The sequence below is a fragment of the Danio aesculapii genome, chromosome 9 (genome assembly GCF_903798145.1).
Source record: "Danio aesculapii chromosome 9, fDanAes4.1, whole genome shotgun sequence".
NCBI lineage: Eukaryota > Metazoa > Chordata > Actinopteri > Cypriniformes > Danionidae > Danio > Danio aesculapii.
The window spans coordinates 43632076-43648203 of NC_079443.1; the positions used below are offsets into that span (position 1 = coordinate 43632076).

Sequence of the window (16128 nt, forward strand, 5' to 3'; positions counted from 1 at the left end):
GTAATTTGTGCTGGAACATCCGGCACCTCATTTTACCGATCCCCCTACTCAACCGCCCGCTGTTCACTTACACTTTCTTTCGCGATTCTCCAACCCTCTTCCCTTTCGTCCACGACACCCCCGCCCTGCTCACTTTCATCCGAGACACACCGGTCACTGAAAACAACTACGTAATTTATTCTTTCAAGCTTTGTTTCCTCCGAGCTTATCTGAGTGCTGTTGCATGGTTGTGCTTCATTGATTTATTTAACTACAACTGTTTATTAACAACTGTTTATTAAATAAAAAGTTCGATACTGATTACAACTTGAAGTGTCGATGAGGACTTACAATATTCTGAGAAGGTCTTTAAAAGTCTTAAAAAGGTATTGAAATTACCTTTAGGATTCCTGCATTTACCCTGTATTAACACACTTTTAGATTCCCGTTGTTGCACATTTCTGCTGTTTGGCTCTTGGATCAATATAGAGTAAAAAAAAGTCCAGAGCTTATCATTGTTATTGAGACAAATTTTATTGTGATTCGATATAATATCGTTTATCGGCCCAGCTCTATGTTAATGACTAGATAAAAGTTGCATGCAAAAAGACAACTAACACACATCAAACCCTTATTAAATTTCCACAGGGTTTAGTACATGATGAAGTAGGAGAAACCATTATGCAGCCACTAAACACACTGCATTAGATACTATGTTCTGATACCCTGCGTCCCAGACAGTCGTTCTGACCGGGAGCTGCAGACGAATGCTAATTAGGCCTAGCAAATGACCACTCACATTTTGCATTGATCAAAAGTTCACATTCACAAGGACACTTAATGAATGGAATTAAATAGACTACATTTAAATGCTACGAATGGATTATGCAATTGGAAATAGTCATAGTCAATATTCTTCTACCTCTAGCTCAGAGAAGTGCAGATGGGATGCATCTAAAAACACTTACCAAAATGAATAATTCAAAACCACTGTTCTCCTGAATGGCCTCTAGGCTGTTTTTTTTAAGGGAAAGGAGATTATATTGATGTCTGGATAGTGTCTTTCATTCTATATATAATTTACTCACAAGGACAGGACAGAAGTGTGATACTGGTGCAATGTGGCGTCATGTACGACAAGTGTTTTTTGCGAGTCGCAAAACATAATAGTCCCGTCCTCGGCTCAAACAAGAAGACTACATTTCCATTTACTGCCACTAAACAAAAATGACAACACATCACATTTAAAAGGATACTTCATCTCCAAAATGAAAATGCAGGTCCAGAATTTTTCCCATACATGAGCTCATTTGTCCTATTTTGACTGCTATGCTATAATAAATTGTCAAAAGAATCCATCGAAAAGGGCTTTAAGACCAAGCAGAATCCTATGTTGGCTGTTGGTACAGAATTTTGGACGGCGAATTTGGCCTGGCATGACTTCCCTTTCTGAAGTCACGCCATGCCAAATTCGGCATCCCAAACTCTGACTGAAGTTGCTGGCCAGTCTGTTATTTGCATAACAAATGACAATCGGCTACAGTTTTTAATTTAAAACTTAAACAGTTTCTTATTTTTTTTCTAAAAAATAAGTATTGTTTTTATATTTCTTTATTCTAAACGTTTAGGAAAGTTTTAGGTACCTCAAAAAGTGTGGTTATGATGACTATCCGAACAAGCTAATCCTGAAAAAAGCAAAAACCATTGCTTAAAATGTCACTAAAATGCAGTATTTAAATCTCACAACTAAATAGAAAATGAGATGAATAAATGCAAAGAGGTCCACCTTTTGCTGGAAAAAAAACAACCACCCCTTTCACCAGGCTGGCTACATGCCTGAAAATGTACTAATTTTCCAAACGTTTGAGTTTAAATGAATAAATAAGTTATTTTGAAGAATGTTAGAAATCGCTAACACTTGACTTTTTTCCTCTCATAGCAGGAAAAGCAAATATTATGGAAGTCAATTACAAGTTTCCAACCTTTCTCTAAATCACTTCTTTTGTTTTCAGTAGAAGAAAAAGCTAGTCACAAAACAAAATAGTCCCATCCTTGACTCAAACAAACAGATTGTGATTTCCATAAACTGCCACTAGAGGCAAAAAAAAAAAAAATCACATGTAAAGGGATAGTTTTCCCCAAAATAAAAATGTACCAATTTTGCAAATGTTTGATTAATATGTTTAATATTACACAAAATAACTTATTTTAAAGAATGTTAGAAAACGGTAACCATTGATTTTTTTTCCTCCCATAGCAGGAAAAGCAAATATTAGCAAAGTCAATGGTTACAAGTTTTCGACCTTATTCTAAATCACTTCTTTTGTTTTCAGAAACTCAGTTTTTTTTTTTTTTTTTTAACCAGTCTCAAAACATAATAGTCCAATCCTTGGCTGAAACAAATAAATTGCATTTTGTAAATTTCCATTTACAAAATAATAAAAACGCATCTCATAGTTGACCCCAAAAATTAAAATTGACCCATTTTCCAAATGTTTTAATTTTGGAAAGAAAAAAAAAAGTTTTAAAAAATAATTTAAAAAAAATAAGTTACTTTTAAAGAATTTTTAAAACTGGGAACCAATAACTTTACCATCCCATTGAAGTCTTGGGGTTTTTTGGGGGGGAAAGGAGATTATATTAATGCCTGGCTAGCATCATTCATTGTATATATAGTTTACTCACAAGGACAGGACAGAAGTGTGATGCACAATGTGTGTTTTTTTTTGCTCGTCTTGAAACATAAACAGCAGTCCCATCCTTAGCTCAAACAAACAGATTGCAATTTTCATTTGCTGCCACTAGAGGCAAACAAAAAATCACATTTAATGGGGTAGTTTTCCCACAAAATGAAAATGACCAATTTTCCAAATGTTGAGTTGTTTTTGTTTGTTTGTTTTTATTTTTTCAACAAAAATAAATTATTTTGAAGAATGTTTGAAACCAGTAACCACTGACATTTCCTCCCACAGCTGGTTACAAGTTTCCAACCCTTTTCTAATTCACTTCTTTTGTTTTCAATGGAAGAAAGAAATCAACTTTTTTTTTTTTTGCTAGTCTCAAAACATTAAAGTCCATCCTTGGCTCAAACAAACAGATTGCAATTTCCATTTACTGGCACAGGAGGCGAAATAAATCACATTTAAAGGGATAGTTTTTTTTTAAACGAATAAATTATTTTGAAGACTGTTAAAAACCGTTAACCATTGACTTTTTTCCTCCCATAGCAGAAAAAGCAAATATTATGGAGGTCAATATTTACAAGTTTCCAACCATTTTCTAAATCACTTCTCTTGTTTTGAACAGAAGAAAGAAACACGCAGTCGGATGAACGGTCCCTTTAATATTTCAAAAGAATTATGTACACTGAAACTGGTTCATTCACCTTAGAATGTCTTATTATATTTCTGTCTCATACATAACTCCTACAAACTCAAAAACAACCCCCTCTTTTAGACTGCACTAATAATTTGCTTCACTAGATGGAGACATTCATCATTGATTTGTACAGTAGTTTATGATTCAATGTTTACTCCACATATAATCAGTGATTCTCTTTGAATCTGAATTTTAAAATGCAGGAAGAGCTTAAATGCGAACAATGAGGCCTCATTTAATTGTTGCCTTTTCATTTAGGAGATGCTTTTATCCAAAGTGACTTGCCAATTAGGTACATCAAAATGCGAGAGCCAAAAATACTCTCAGTACCGCAATGCAGAAAAGCAGAGATATGAATATAAAAATGCCTTTGCTTTAGGGCAGTTTTGTGGTTAAGTACATTATGTACAGTTTCATGAAGAATTTCTATGATACCATTGAATTTATCCATGATATTAAAAAGTTTATGCTGGAAAAAAAGATGCTTTGGATTATCAAGCAAGAATGTCCTTATGGAATCTGAAATTTTAAGAGCTTTTGACCAAGAAGAGCGTGACAAATCTCCATTCGTTCATCGAGGACCAGATGTTATGAGGGTTTGTTATCATTGAAGGGTTAAAGTGACCCTTTTATTTCTAGAAACAACAAGTTTGGTGGCCACAGAAATTAGAAAACTGACTTGGTAGAGCTGAAAATAATCAGGAGCATGTGGTGAAGAGAGGCAAAAAAATTAATCCAAACACAGCAGTCAATTTCCTCTTCTCCCCTCCATAGGGGATCTTTGGCAATACTTTTGCAGGCATTTACGAGTGCTCATGTCCTTGGAGGGGTTTGTCCAAATGAGCTGCAAAGTTTCTGTTTCCCTCACTCTTTGCCTGTGGTGGGACCGAGGCTTGTTTAGTGGTCACATGACAGAGTCTGTTCTGTGCTGATTATTATGATGACCTCTCACAGGAGGCGATGTTGCAGGGGCTCGTCCAACTCACAGTGACCCCCACAGCAAAGTGTAATGAGATATGACTCAGCCATGCAACCAAAACGCTGTAAATAATCCAATGTGGCCTGACTTTACCGTGAACAGCACATTTGTCTTCTTTTTAATGAGAAAAGGAGCTAGAATTCTATATTATTCTTCGAGAGATAATTGGATTGTTTTAATGGTATCTTTCATCTCCTTCATCTCAAACTTGGCTTGTTTCCACAAATTCCACTCAGCGACCTACAGTAGCAGTTTTACTAATTTAATGCCAATATTGAAGATTTACTTTTCTCTGTTATAGAATTCTTTGATTTCATCAAAGCTTTGTTTTGAAGGACCACAAACATGCATTTGTCCAAATACTGTTTGGCTTTCCATTTGAAGGTGCTGTACAGTATGGAAGTTTTTGACTCTTCTAAACCATGAAAATATCATAATACTGTATGTTTGCAGATAATTAAACAATAAGTGAACATTTGTTTATCTGAAAATCAATGCTAAAGTCAAATATTCTGCTTTGATAATGCGCGTTACGAGCCAGAACGTCTGTCTTTGTTTCGCCTTTTAATCCGCCCAATGCCAGTTTAGGCAAATATATTTTGGCACCCCAGGTTGCCTTGGTAGAAAACTGCGTATTTCATTTAGTCTGTCAGAAAGGCTCTCAAAGCATGCGCCTGCGACTAAAAATGCGACCTCTGGTGGACAGTAGCAGCCTACGAACTGAGACACCGATTCAGAGTCCCACATGAGGTGGTTTTTAATTAGCAAATAATATAAATATTACGAATGTAAACGTTAGGTGAGCAGGTTACATTGTAACCCTGTGTACTAACAACACAAGATGAGATTTGCAATTTGGTTGTTTGTGCCAAACAAAACATGACAGAAATTGAAATACAGCCATTCAGAAGCAGAGAATAGTACACTTACTGCACTCCAACAAAATGGTAAGGTTTACAGTATAATTAAATTAATACATATTAAGCCTCTTTATCATTATTAAATGTACATGCTGAATCACTCATATGTGCTGGTTTTTAATCACAGTTCTAAAGTTCCATTTTAAACGGTTTATTTTATTTTGAAGATCTGCTGCTGCTTTCAGTAATATGGCAATACATGTCATGTGAAATGGCACTCAAACTCACATTATTAGCATTTAACACTGAATAAAGCACATGAGGTTTACCTGAGGTTATCATTGTCAGTTTTCTGTTGTTCAGCTGCAAGAAATAGAAGCCGTTTCTAAAATATAAATATCAGGTGTTGGTTAGAATAAAAACTCCTTTTAATATGGAAAATATTCCTTCTATCGCATGCCGTTGCTTTTATTTAGAACAAGGTTTAAATCAACACTGCTGCTATTGGTGTCATCAATCTGGCAACCTGCGCTTGCGTGTGTTTTGAACCAGGCATGCAATACCTAGTTCAACCATTGAGTGTCAAACTTACATACTGCACCTTTAATTCACACAATAATGTCTTTGTTTAAAAGCATGGATCATTTCTTAACAGATTCCATATTGATTTTAATCTCAGTTAGTCTTATAAAATATACTTTCCTCTACAAAATAATATAGTTTAAGTCATAAACATAACACTTTTTTACTGCACTCTCAGAAATAAAGGTACAAAAGCTGTAACTGGTTACATACAGTAACAAAATCTGTAACTGTAAAGTTACATACTGTATTATTACCTAAAATGTGTACCTCAAAGTACCTTATGGCCCGTTTCCACTGAGTGGTACGGTACAAATGATTCTTTCACTAACTTAAACCATGAACAAACTGCCATGTTTATCATTGCCTTTTGGACTATTATGAACTCAGAATGACGGAATTACTTTCTAACAGAGGTCACATGTGCTGGTGAAGATTAAAGATGCAGATGAGAGGTTTGCTCTGACTGTGGGCTATATGTTGAATGTTGTTTTTGAACCCAAATAAGCACTAAATGTATGCTGTGTGTAGTTTTTCTGTAATTGGTAACATCAGAGACTGTAAGGGTCTTAATTGTAGACATTACAGTAGGCTATATCGCACTGTCATTGATCTGCAGTTATAATCAAATTATGTTCATAGAAAGGTTAGTAATGAACATTTATACACAAGTATTTATGTGTATAAAGCATCTGTTTTGTGAGAAGTGCTTCTCATATGATATGTGAATGACCCGTACAGCTTACATTGAGCGAAATTTCCTTAAGCGAGAATGACGTCGACTGACACTTTCTGTCGTAAACCATGCCCTCCAAAAGGGTACCCTTTGGGCAGTTGAAACGCAAGCCTGATAAAGGTGACCCATACAGACTCTTACCGTACTGTACCAGTCAGTGGAAACGGGACATTAAAGGTACAGAAGTGTACCCTAAAGGTACTAATGTGCAGCTGTAAAGTACAAAAGTGTTCTTTTTGAAAAGGTAAAGTCGCAGCGACAGCTTTTGTACCTTTATTTTTGAGTGTGTAAACTAATCTTTAATGAGTTGTAATTTGCAGTAACACAGCAATGCATTACATTATTGTGTTTTATGGGCTGGTAATGAGCTGTTTGGGAGTCACTCCCTCATGGTGAACTTTTCACTGTTCCCATAAAAGTATATGCTGTGTTGTAATGTATCTTAAATCTATGATTATAAAACAAACAGTTCTGGTTTCGGGTTCTGATTGGTCAATACAACATTCCAGGCGTAGTAAAGTACAGATATGACGTGCAATGTCCACATAACTGTGCTGCACCCATTCGCAAACGTGCTGTTATTGTTTACATGCCAAAGACTTTTTTTTCCTTTTTTTTGTCATTTCAGAACTGTAACTGTAATGCACTTTCCTTATTTGTCAAGACAATCTTTCTACTTTATTTTTCTTCAATTAAATGTTTGTTTTATTTTAGATTTAGTTTCAGTTTTAGAAAGCTGACAAAAAACTGTCACTTTTAATAGTGTGTAATAGTACTTTCAACAGTTTTGGAACTCATTTTATATGGACTTGATCCAAATTCTTATTAATTCTTATTATCATTTCCTTACTCTAATTACATAGAATATAATTCCATAAAAGCAATAAAGGCCAGTACTCCATAGTGCATTAAACTTTGACTCATTCACAATATAACACAGTCACTCGTAAGTTATTGCTTCATTCTATATTAGAAATCTTAGCTTTTACTTAACCCAAGATAGGCTTATCTGAAATGCTTGGTTTGTAGCCTCTCTCTCTCTCTTTGTGTGTGTGTGTGTGTGTGTGTGTGTGTGTGTGTGTGTGTGTGTGTGCGTGTGCGTGTGTGTGTGCATGTGTGTGTGCGTGCATGTGTGAGAGAGAGTTTGGAATATAGTCATGACACATGAGTCTGGGTCAGGTCATCCAATATACGGTGTGAAAATGAAATAACTAACACAAAGAGCAGATCCTCATTCAGAAAGATGAGTTGAATCTAAAGGTTATTTTAAGTGAATTTCACCATTTTCTGGTGGGGGGAGGGGGTGACATTTGTATTCATTTAATGCTTATTGGTCACAGAAGAGCACCAGTAAGGTAAAACATGCCGTACCTGTCACAAGACACATTTCCTCGCACGCTTGCAGGGTCTCAAAGTTGTTTGCATTGCCTTGACAGCCTCCGTATTCAAAGGGCTCACAGCGGCCGGTGTCGATGTCAAAGTAAAACCTGTCCTTCATTGCCTTGCACGGCCCTTCATCTTTCTTCATGGCGCACAAGTGATGGAAGATGCGGAGTTCAGACCTCACTCCATCTGCTGAAGATGGAAACAAGCCAGAAGTTATAATTTGCTCGGCACATAATTCACAAAACTCTGTGTGGTACATTTAAGCTCTCACCTAAGGCTGTGAAAGAGCTTTCTGGCATCGCAAAGTAGCTCTACACCTACTTTTAATAGAGCCGGCACCCTTGCTTAAAGAGATCCCACTGATATGACGTCCTGTAGATTTTTGGGATATTACAGCTTTGCCCTTGGTGTTTTAATGCTTGGGTAAATCAGGATGAACCTCCTACACTTTTCCACTCTCAAGCCAAAGAGGAAGATAAAGCAGTCTTTCTTGAATACAGATTTTGACGGTTTAAATCAAATATCTTTCTTTCTTTCCCCCCAGAAATGGGTTTTTAATCCTTCCCAAGAATCATCCGTATTAGTCTGTTCTGATTTCAGTCTAAAAAGTGTAAAAACACTGAACTCAGCGGTCTTTCCTGTGCACATAAAAGCAGGACTCAATCCAAAATGCCACAAACTGAAGTAACAGATGGTCTTGGACTTGAGCGACAACATCCTGCAGGGCGTCTGGATCACTTATCCTGTCACATCCTGATGTTCATCTCTCCACTCCATTTAAAACACTCTCTCAACACTGCCCTCGGGTTCTAGAGACTTCTGTTGAGGTGTTCCATATGCTCTGGATAAATTCTTGCATGTACAAAAGCAGGAAACAACACACACACTCAAGCCTTGATGAGTTTGCCATTGTAGAAAAATAACAAAGGCATCAATATGCTTATTTGCATTATTATATAACCCAGATACAGGAGAAAAACACCAAGTCCCTGAGGGAAATGCTCTCATGAGTTTGCACTGACAGGTCTATTTGCAAACATATATTTAAAGATGCTTGTTGGAAAATTAATCAATCTCAACACAAGCTACTTGAAACTGAGGCAAGGCTAGATATGCTCAAGATCTAGTGAAGAATGGTCACTTGGCCTAACTAGATGACCAGAAATTAAGGAAGACTAAGGAAACAAATAAACAAATAAATAAATGTTACATGTTTGATGTAAGGCGGCATGGTGGCTCAGTGGTTAGCATTGTTGCCTCACTGCAAGAAGTTTGCTGGTTTGAGTCCTGGGTGGCGAGTCCCGGATGGGTCAGTTGTTCATCCAGCATGCTCTATAGGTGAATTGGGTTGGCTAAAATTGTCCGTAGTGTATGTGTGTGTATGTTAGAGTGCATGGGTGTTTCCCAGTAATGGGTTCCAGCTGGAAGGGCATTTGCTGGGTATAACATATGCTGGATATGTTGGCGGTTCATTCCGCTGTGGCAATCCCAGATTAACAAAGGGACCAAGCTGAAAAGAAAATGAATGAATGAATGAATGAATGTTTGATGTGAGGCAGCACGGTGGCTCAGTGGTTAGCATTGTCACCTCACAGCAAGAAGGTCGCTGGTTCGAGCCCTGGCTGTGTCAGGTGGCATTTCTGTGTGGAGTTTGCATGTTCTCCCCGTGTCCGCATGGGTTTCCTCCGGGTGCTCTTGTTTCTCCCACAAGTCCAAAACATGTGCAATAGGTGAATTGGGTAAGCTAAATAGTCTGTAGTGTATGTGTGTGAATGGGAGTGTCCGGGTGTTTACCAGTTATGGGTTGCAGCTGGAAGGGCATCCGCTGCGTAAAACATATGCTGGATAAGTTGGCGGTTCATTCTGCTGTGGTGACCCCTGATTAATAGAGGGACTAAGCTGATAAGATGAATAAATGAATAAATGAATGTTTAATGTAAGGCGGCAAGGTGGCTCAGTGGTTAGCATTGTCGCCTTATCGCAAGAAGGTTGCTGGTTTGAGTCCCGGCTGGACCAGTTGCCATATCTGTGTGGAGTTTGCATGTTCTCTCCATGTTTGCGTGGGTTTCCTCCAAGTGCTCCGGTTTCCCCTACAGTCCAAAGACATGTGCTATAGGTGAATTGAATAAACTAAATTGGCAATAGTGTATGAATGCACGTGGCAGTGTATGGGTGTTTCCAAATACTGGGTTGCGGCTGGAAGGTCATCTGCTGCGTAAAAAATATGCTGAAATAGTTGGAGGTTCATTTCACTGTGGCGACCCCTGATAAATAGGGGACTAAGCTGAAGGAAACTGAATGAATGAATGAATGTTTAAAGAGCCCATATTATACATGAAATAGGGTCATATTTAGGTTGTAAGGGTCTCCAACAACAGTCTAATATGCATGCAAGGTCATAAAACACTTTGATGGTCTTATAATCTGCATTTATTTTTACCTAATTATCCCAACGACTCCCATATGAATCGTTCAGCGATTCATTTGTTCCCAACCCCCTCCTCAGCGCGAAGCTAATCTGCGCTGATTGGACCGATGACAGCCTGCTGCGATTGGTCGACAGTGACAGGCTTAAAGCACGAGACAGAGTGAAATGCCCAGCTGGTAATCAACTATATAAAAGTAGTCACAGTGCATACACGCTTCATAGTGTAAGGCTTTTTTCACACACACACACACAACCCTCCTCAGAAGAACTGGGGAGATCGACGCGAGTCTCTCTCTCTCCCTCTCCCTCTCTCTCTCTCACACACACACACAACGCTCCTCAGAAGAACTAGGGAAAGCGACGCGAGTCTCTCTCTCTCTCTCTCTCTCTCTCTCTCTCTCTCACACACACACACACAACGCTCCTCAGAAAAACTAGGGAAAGCGACGCGTCTCTCTCTCTCTCTCTCTCTCACACACACACACACAACGCTCCTCAGAAGAACTAGGGAAAGCGACGCGAGTCTCTCTCTCTCTCACACACACACACACAACGCTCCTCAGAAGAACTAGGGAACGTGACACGAGTCTCCTGTCTCCTAGCTTACGATCGATCGCCATAGCAACGACAAACGGCAGTGGAACGCGAGCTCACAAAAGCCTTTAACGTTAAATCCGTAAACAAAGCGGCACGCGTCGCGTTTTTAACGTGGCTTACATGTGATAAGAGAATATAAAGAGTAACCGCGTGTACTGTACCAGGTTAACAACTCATCTTTGGGTAGAGACTGTCAATATTATCCATCTGAGCACAGCGTGACTTCATTCGACCGGCGGCGTCTGTGTGTGTGTGTCTAGTGTTTTTTCTGTGTTAGTGGGCGGGGCCGCAGGTTTCAAATCTCCCTGGTTTGCGCGCGTAACTACTGGCGAGGCTTGTGTTTCGTGGCTGCGTCATCGCGAAACACCTAATGACTCGTTATCAAGGCGACTCGTTTGAAGCACTATGAGTCGACTCTTTTATAGATGAATCAATAGTTTTAAACACTGTACACTTACAGATTTAAGCCTTAGCTGGATATTTCACTTCACTTAGAGCTGTGTTACACACTACATGGAAGGGCATTTTCAAAAACCCATAATATGGGCTCTTTAATATAAAAAGGATGAGATGTAACATTTACGTGAGATCATAGCGCTGCTGGATGAAAAAGAGTACAAACAATGAAAATTAGCCACTAGACTCCACACATCGTAGGGAAAGAGAAAAAATTGACCTGGAAAAGTTAGATCGATTATAGGTTCTGAATGTCGATTTCGATTACTTTTCGATTAATCGCCCAGTCTACTTTGTAACATTTCTAAATGTCTTGTTCTGTCTCTTTTAGATCATTCTCATGCACCACTGCTAAATACAAGTATCCTGTTCTTCCAAAAGAAGAACATTTATTGGTCTCAAATGAATGAATAGTGTAATCTGTGAAGACTTTAAAGATAATTTGGTGTTTTGCTTAATTTGAGCACAAATAAATCTTTTTTTTTTTACATAACTGAGATCCTTTTTGGAACAATTATTGTGAGTCCAAATACAGATTTTATGTGAATTTTCTACTGGGAGCTACTTTACATTGCACATTAAAAAAATCCTATCTCATTTGAATTTTTCACATTTCATTTTATCATATTTAATTATTTTTTTTATCTTATCTCAACCCATTATAAAGATTAACATGAACAAGATAATTGCTGTAATCATGCAAGCCAAAATTGCTGACGTGTTTTTTTCTCCATTTCCATGGACACAACAACTCTGTCCTTCTTCATTAACACTAAAACGTTTTGAAATGCACACATTAAATCTGCTCTCCCAGTATATTCAATAACAGACAAAAGTTGGACTTCAGGTTTTGACAAACTCATTGCCAATTCTGAGCTCGGGCAGGTTGTCCCATGTTGAGACTCTGTCTTTACTTGTTTTTTATAAGAGACGTGTTGATTTTATCACATGCTGGAATTCAGCAAATCAGTTCAGAATCTCAAAAGAGTCAAACACTCAGGAAATCTCAGTCTGAAGGGAAGCACAATGCATGTAAATATCTGTTTACAGATGTCAACCTGTCATGTTTGCTCAGGGTTTGCTGTTAGTTACCTGAGCAACAACACTGTGATTAATAGCGCCGTCAGCAGCCGATCTGACCGGAACACAATGACGAAATAAGGGTGAGTTGTGAGGTAGTTGTCATTTGTAAATTAGTAACCGGTGAATCAGTTCAAAATTCAGCCCCTTTTCATTATGTGACATATTAAATGCTATCATATACCATTTGTCAGAAGCAAAATCACTGATAAAGGTACAGGTGCGTGTGTGTGTTAGACACAGTAGTCACACAGAGAGAGGGTATGATTCTACCAGTCTGAGTCATACTTCTGATCATCTGATTTAATCAGCAGATAAAGCTCAAAGTCCATGGGAACAGTCATTTTGCTCATATATATATATATATATATATATATATATATATATATATATATATATATATATATATATATATATATATAGTATAATATATATTTTGTAGAAATTGAGAAGACTTAATAATTCAGGTTTTCTATTAGGTATGGCTTTGATTAAAATGTTCATATTACAATTATTCTAAATATTCTAAACAATTATTCTAAATAACAAATTGGTGAAATAGCAAGAATATCTTCTTTTTTCATAAAATCAGGGTTGTTAAATTAAATTATGTTGATTTTAATGTTATCATAATGTTGATAACATTATGATTGCTGAATTTCGGTATTGAAATAAAAAAATGGCAATTTCCCACTAACATTTAAGCGCTGTTGAATGCAACACCACTGATTTGCCATAGTAATTACCAGTGCTCAACAGAAATGACTGTGATTGGCAGTGAAAGTCATCAGTTCACTGCAAACACAGACTAGCAATCCGCTGATCTTTGCAGCTTTAAACGATCCAGTGTCCGTGTATCTGTGTTTGTACTCGGTGAAGAGCGGTGAACCTTCACAGCCAATCACAATCATTTCTGTTGAACACTGGTGAATACTTAGGTAAGTCAGCGGTGTTTACGAATGTGTTCAGCACTGATTAAATGTTAGCTGGAAATGGACGTTTTTAAATCTTCAGTACCGGGACAACACTATTACAGACATAATGAAGGTGTGCTACAGATGACTGCATTGTTTTATCGCTCACAGGGTTACATAGGCTGAAGCAGGGAGGCGCCCCCACGGTGTTTACCTGGTGCCATTAACTGAAGCCTAGGAGGACACTCTTTAAGACATTGTGATTTTGTTTAATGTCTAATATGCTTTTAATTGTTTAAATTAAACTTAACAGAATGATATTAAAGTGATGTTTACACAATTTCTGCATTTTGAAATCGCGGCAACAGCTGGAAGTTTGTAGTCCACAGCATGTTGCTGCAATGTTTTCAGTGCTAATCCTATACTTCCAGGTTTCTTCCGACCGCAGCCTCGCTTTCGTGTTTTAAAATGGCAGCCGCACGAAATAAGCATATTGTTTACTGTTGGTTACTAGGTTACCAATACTACAGTCAGCCACTCAAATCTTTAAAAAGGTTTGCTTTATGCTAGGAGGCTGCTTTAGCTGAAAAATATAAGCATACTTATATGTTAAATGTTCATCAAACAGTCAGAATCAATGTATAATGCAAGTGCCCACACTGGTTGACCCATTGGTTGAGCCGTTTTGTGCAATTGTATAATAATAAATCTTAAATGGTTTACTAATACGGCAGAACGGTGGCTCAGTGGTTAGCACTGTCACTTCAAAGCAAGAAGGTTGCTGGTTCGAGTCCCAGTTGGGCCAGTTGGCATTTCTGTGTGGAGCTTGCATGTTCTTCCTATGTTTACCGGGTGCTCACACACAGTCCAAAGACATGTACAGGTGAATTGAATAAAATACATTGTCCATAGTGTAAGAGTGTGTGTGATTAAGGGAGGACGGTTGTTTTCCAATACTGGGTTGCAGCTAGAAAAGATATCCGCTGCATAAAACATATGCTGGAATAGTTATTTCTGTGGTGACCTCTGAAATAAAGACCAAGCTGAAGGAAAATTAATGGATGAATGGTTTACTTATATACATGTCTCTGCATGTTAAAGTGAGATTATAGAAAGTATGGACAAACAACACTGCATGTTTTGATTTTTTTATCAAGTGCACTGACTTGTAACCTAGTGTGACTTATCTGACTCGCTGTTGTCAGGTGTCCAGACTTGATATACGTTTAGGCCTGTTTGCCAGTGGCATCTTTGTCTACAAAATCCTCTGCACCTTGGTTATCTCCAATACCTTAAAATCCCAGATAGGTCACAACTTGTTTATTCTACAACCGTACAGAGATAACAACAGTGGGTGACCTAGTAAACCTTGTTGCGTCGGATCCCATGAAACTCTTGCGGGAAAGAAAATCCGCCTCGCTGTCACCTCGTGCAATTATCTGAGGTCTGCAGTTCAGGGATCGCTGAAGCAAATAATCCAGTAAACCCCAATTAATCATTGTCAGGTCCACAACTGACTGCATGAGAAGATACGGGCTGTTTAAATGAGCGTGTGGCCACCGGTCTGCTTGACCATATGGGACACCTCATGTGGCCATAAGTAAAACATAAGGCTGAGAGGGGGAAAGTGTCCCACAGCACTGAATGGTATTCTGTAAAGCAAGTTAACTGCCTAAGGTAAAAAGCTTAACTGCTTTATCTCATCCTGCAGTACAATCTGTGAGCAATACAGAAAATGAGGAATTGATAGCACTGATGTCCACAAGGCAGTTGATGTAAACGTGCAGGCAGGAATACATATATGGCAAATAAATCAGAGTGCTTTCTGGGTGTTTAAGAGGTCTCGCATTAAATACAGATTTGTAATGTTCAAGGATATTTATGGTCACTTTCAGTCAGTCACTTGTTAAATGCTGTGATCTATGATGTCTACAGTGGAAATATATTTGAAAGCCATTTTTAACCATTACAGGTGTAGTGCTACATACAGATTTGGCCCTTTTTGTAATTCTGTTAGACTGTCCTCTTTGATTGCTCCCTTTATGTATTATTTATGACTACATAAATTTAACATGGCTGACAAAACCATGCATTAAGTACCTCAGTAATGTCTCCCTCTACCTCTTCGATGAGATTATTTATTATTGAAAAATAGAATATGAACATTTTCATTCAGGAACTATCATTAGCTATGTTTCCATCCAAAAATGTGAATAAAATTTATGCGCAAAAAAAGACGTGTGAATAAAGCAGCGTTTCCATCCGTTTCCATCCACTTCCTGATTATCTGGTGCCAAACATCAACAGAAAAATCTGAATTTGCTGCGATAAGAAATGCTGTGTAAATCTTTTCTTTATTTCATAAATGACTTGTGCCTTAGAGGACAATCCGGACACGCAGTGAACTTGTGGTGGCGTTTGAAGGCGTGAGACGTGGAGCACAGATGCTCTTGAATTCTGAAGGTTATTAATAATATAATAACACTAATACTGAGATGGTTAAGGCATTTTAGAATGACCAAAACAACACCAGATGTTTTATAGTGTCCTCAGCCTGCTGGTTGTTTGTCCATTCGCACACATTTTTATCATCACATGATCTCTTGTAATGAAATCACATGACCTTTTTTAATGCGCATACTGGAATTTGTGTTTCCATCGTAGTTTATGCACATCTTTTCTTATCAAATAAAAAGGGGTAGAATTGGGATTGGGCCTAAGTAATGAAACTAGTTACTTTTTAGAGGAGTAAC

At 37.9% G+C, this 16128-nt stretch overlaps 1 protein-coding gene across 2 annotated transcripts in view; it reads right to left on the reverse strand.

The window, feature by feature from the left end:
• Positions 1 to 16128, reverse strand: part of tfpia (tissue factor pathway inhibitor a) — a 55803-nt gene that overhangs the window by 21275 nt on the left and 18400 nt on the right. Inside the window, exon 2 of one of the 2 annotated variants that reach the window (XM_056465819.1) lies at positions 7886 to 8086. In XM_056465819.1, coding sequence (XP_056321794.1) covers positions 7886 to 8086 — 201 coding nt within the window. Of the gene's footprint in view, positions 1 to 7885; positions 8090 to 16128 lie in introns of both variants that reach the window. The other variant, XM_056465818.1, reaches the window with a different exon arrangement.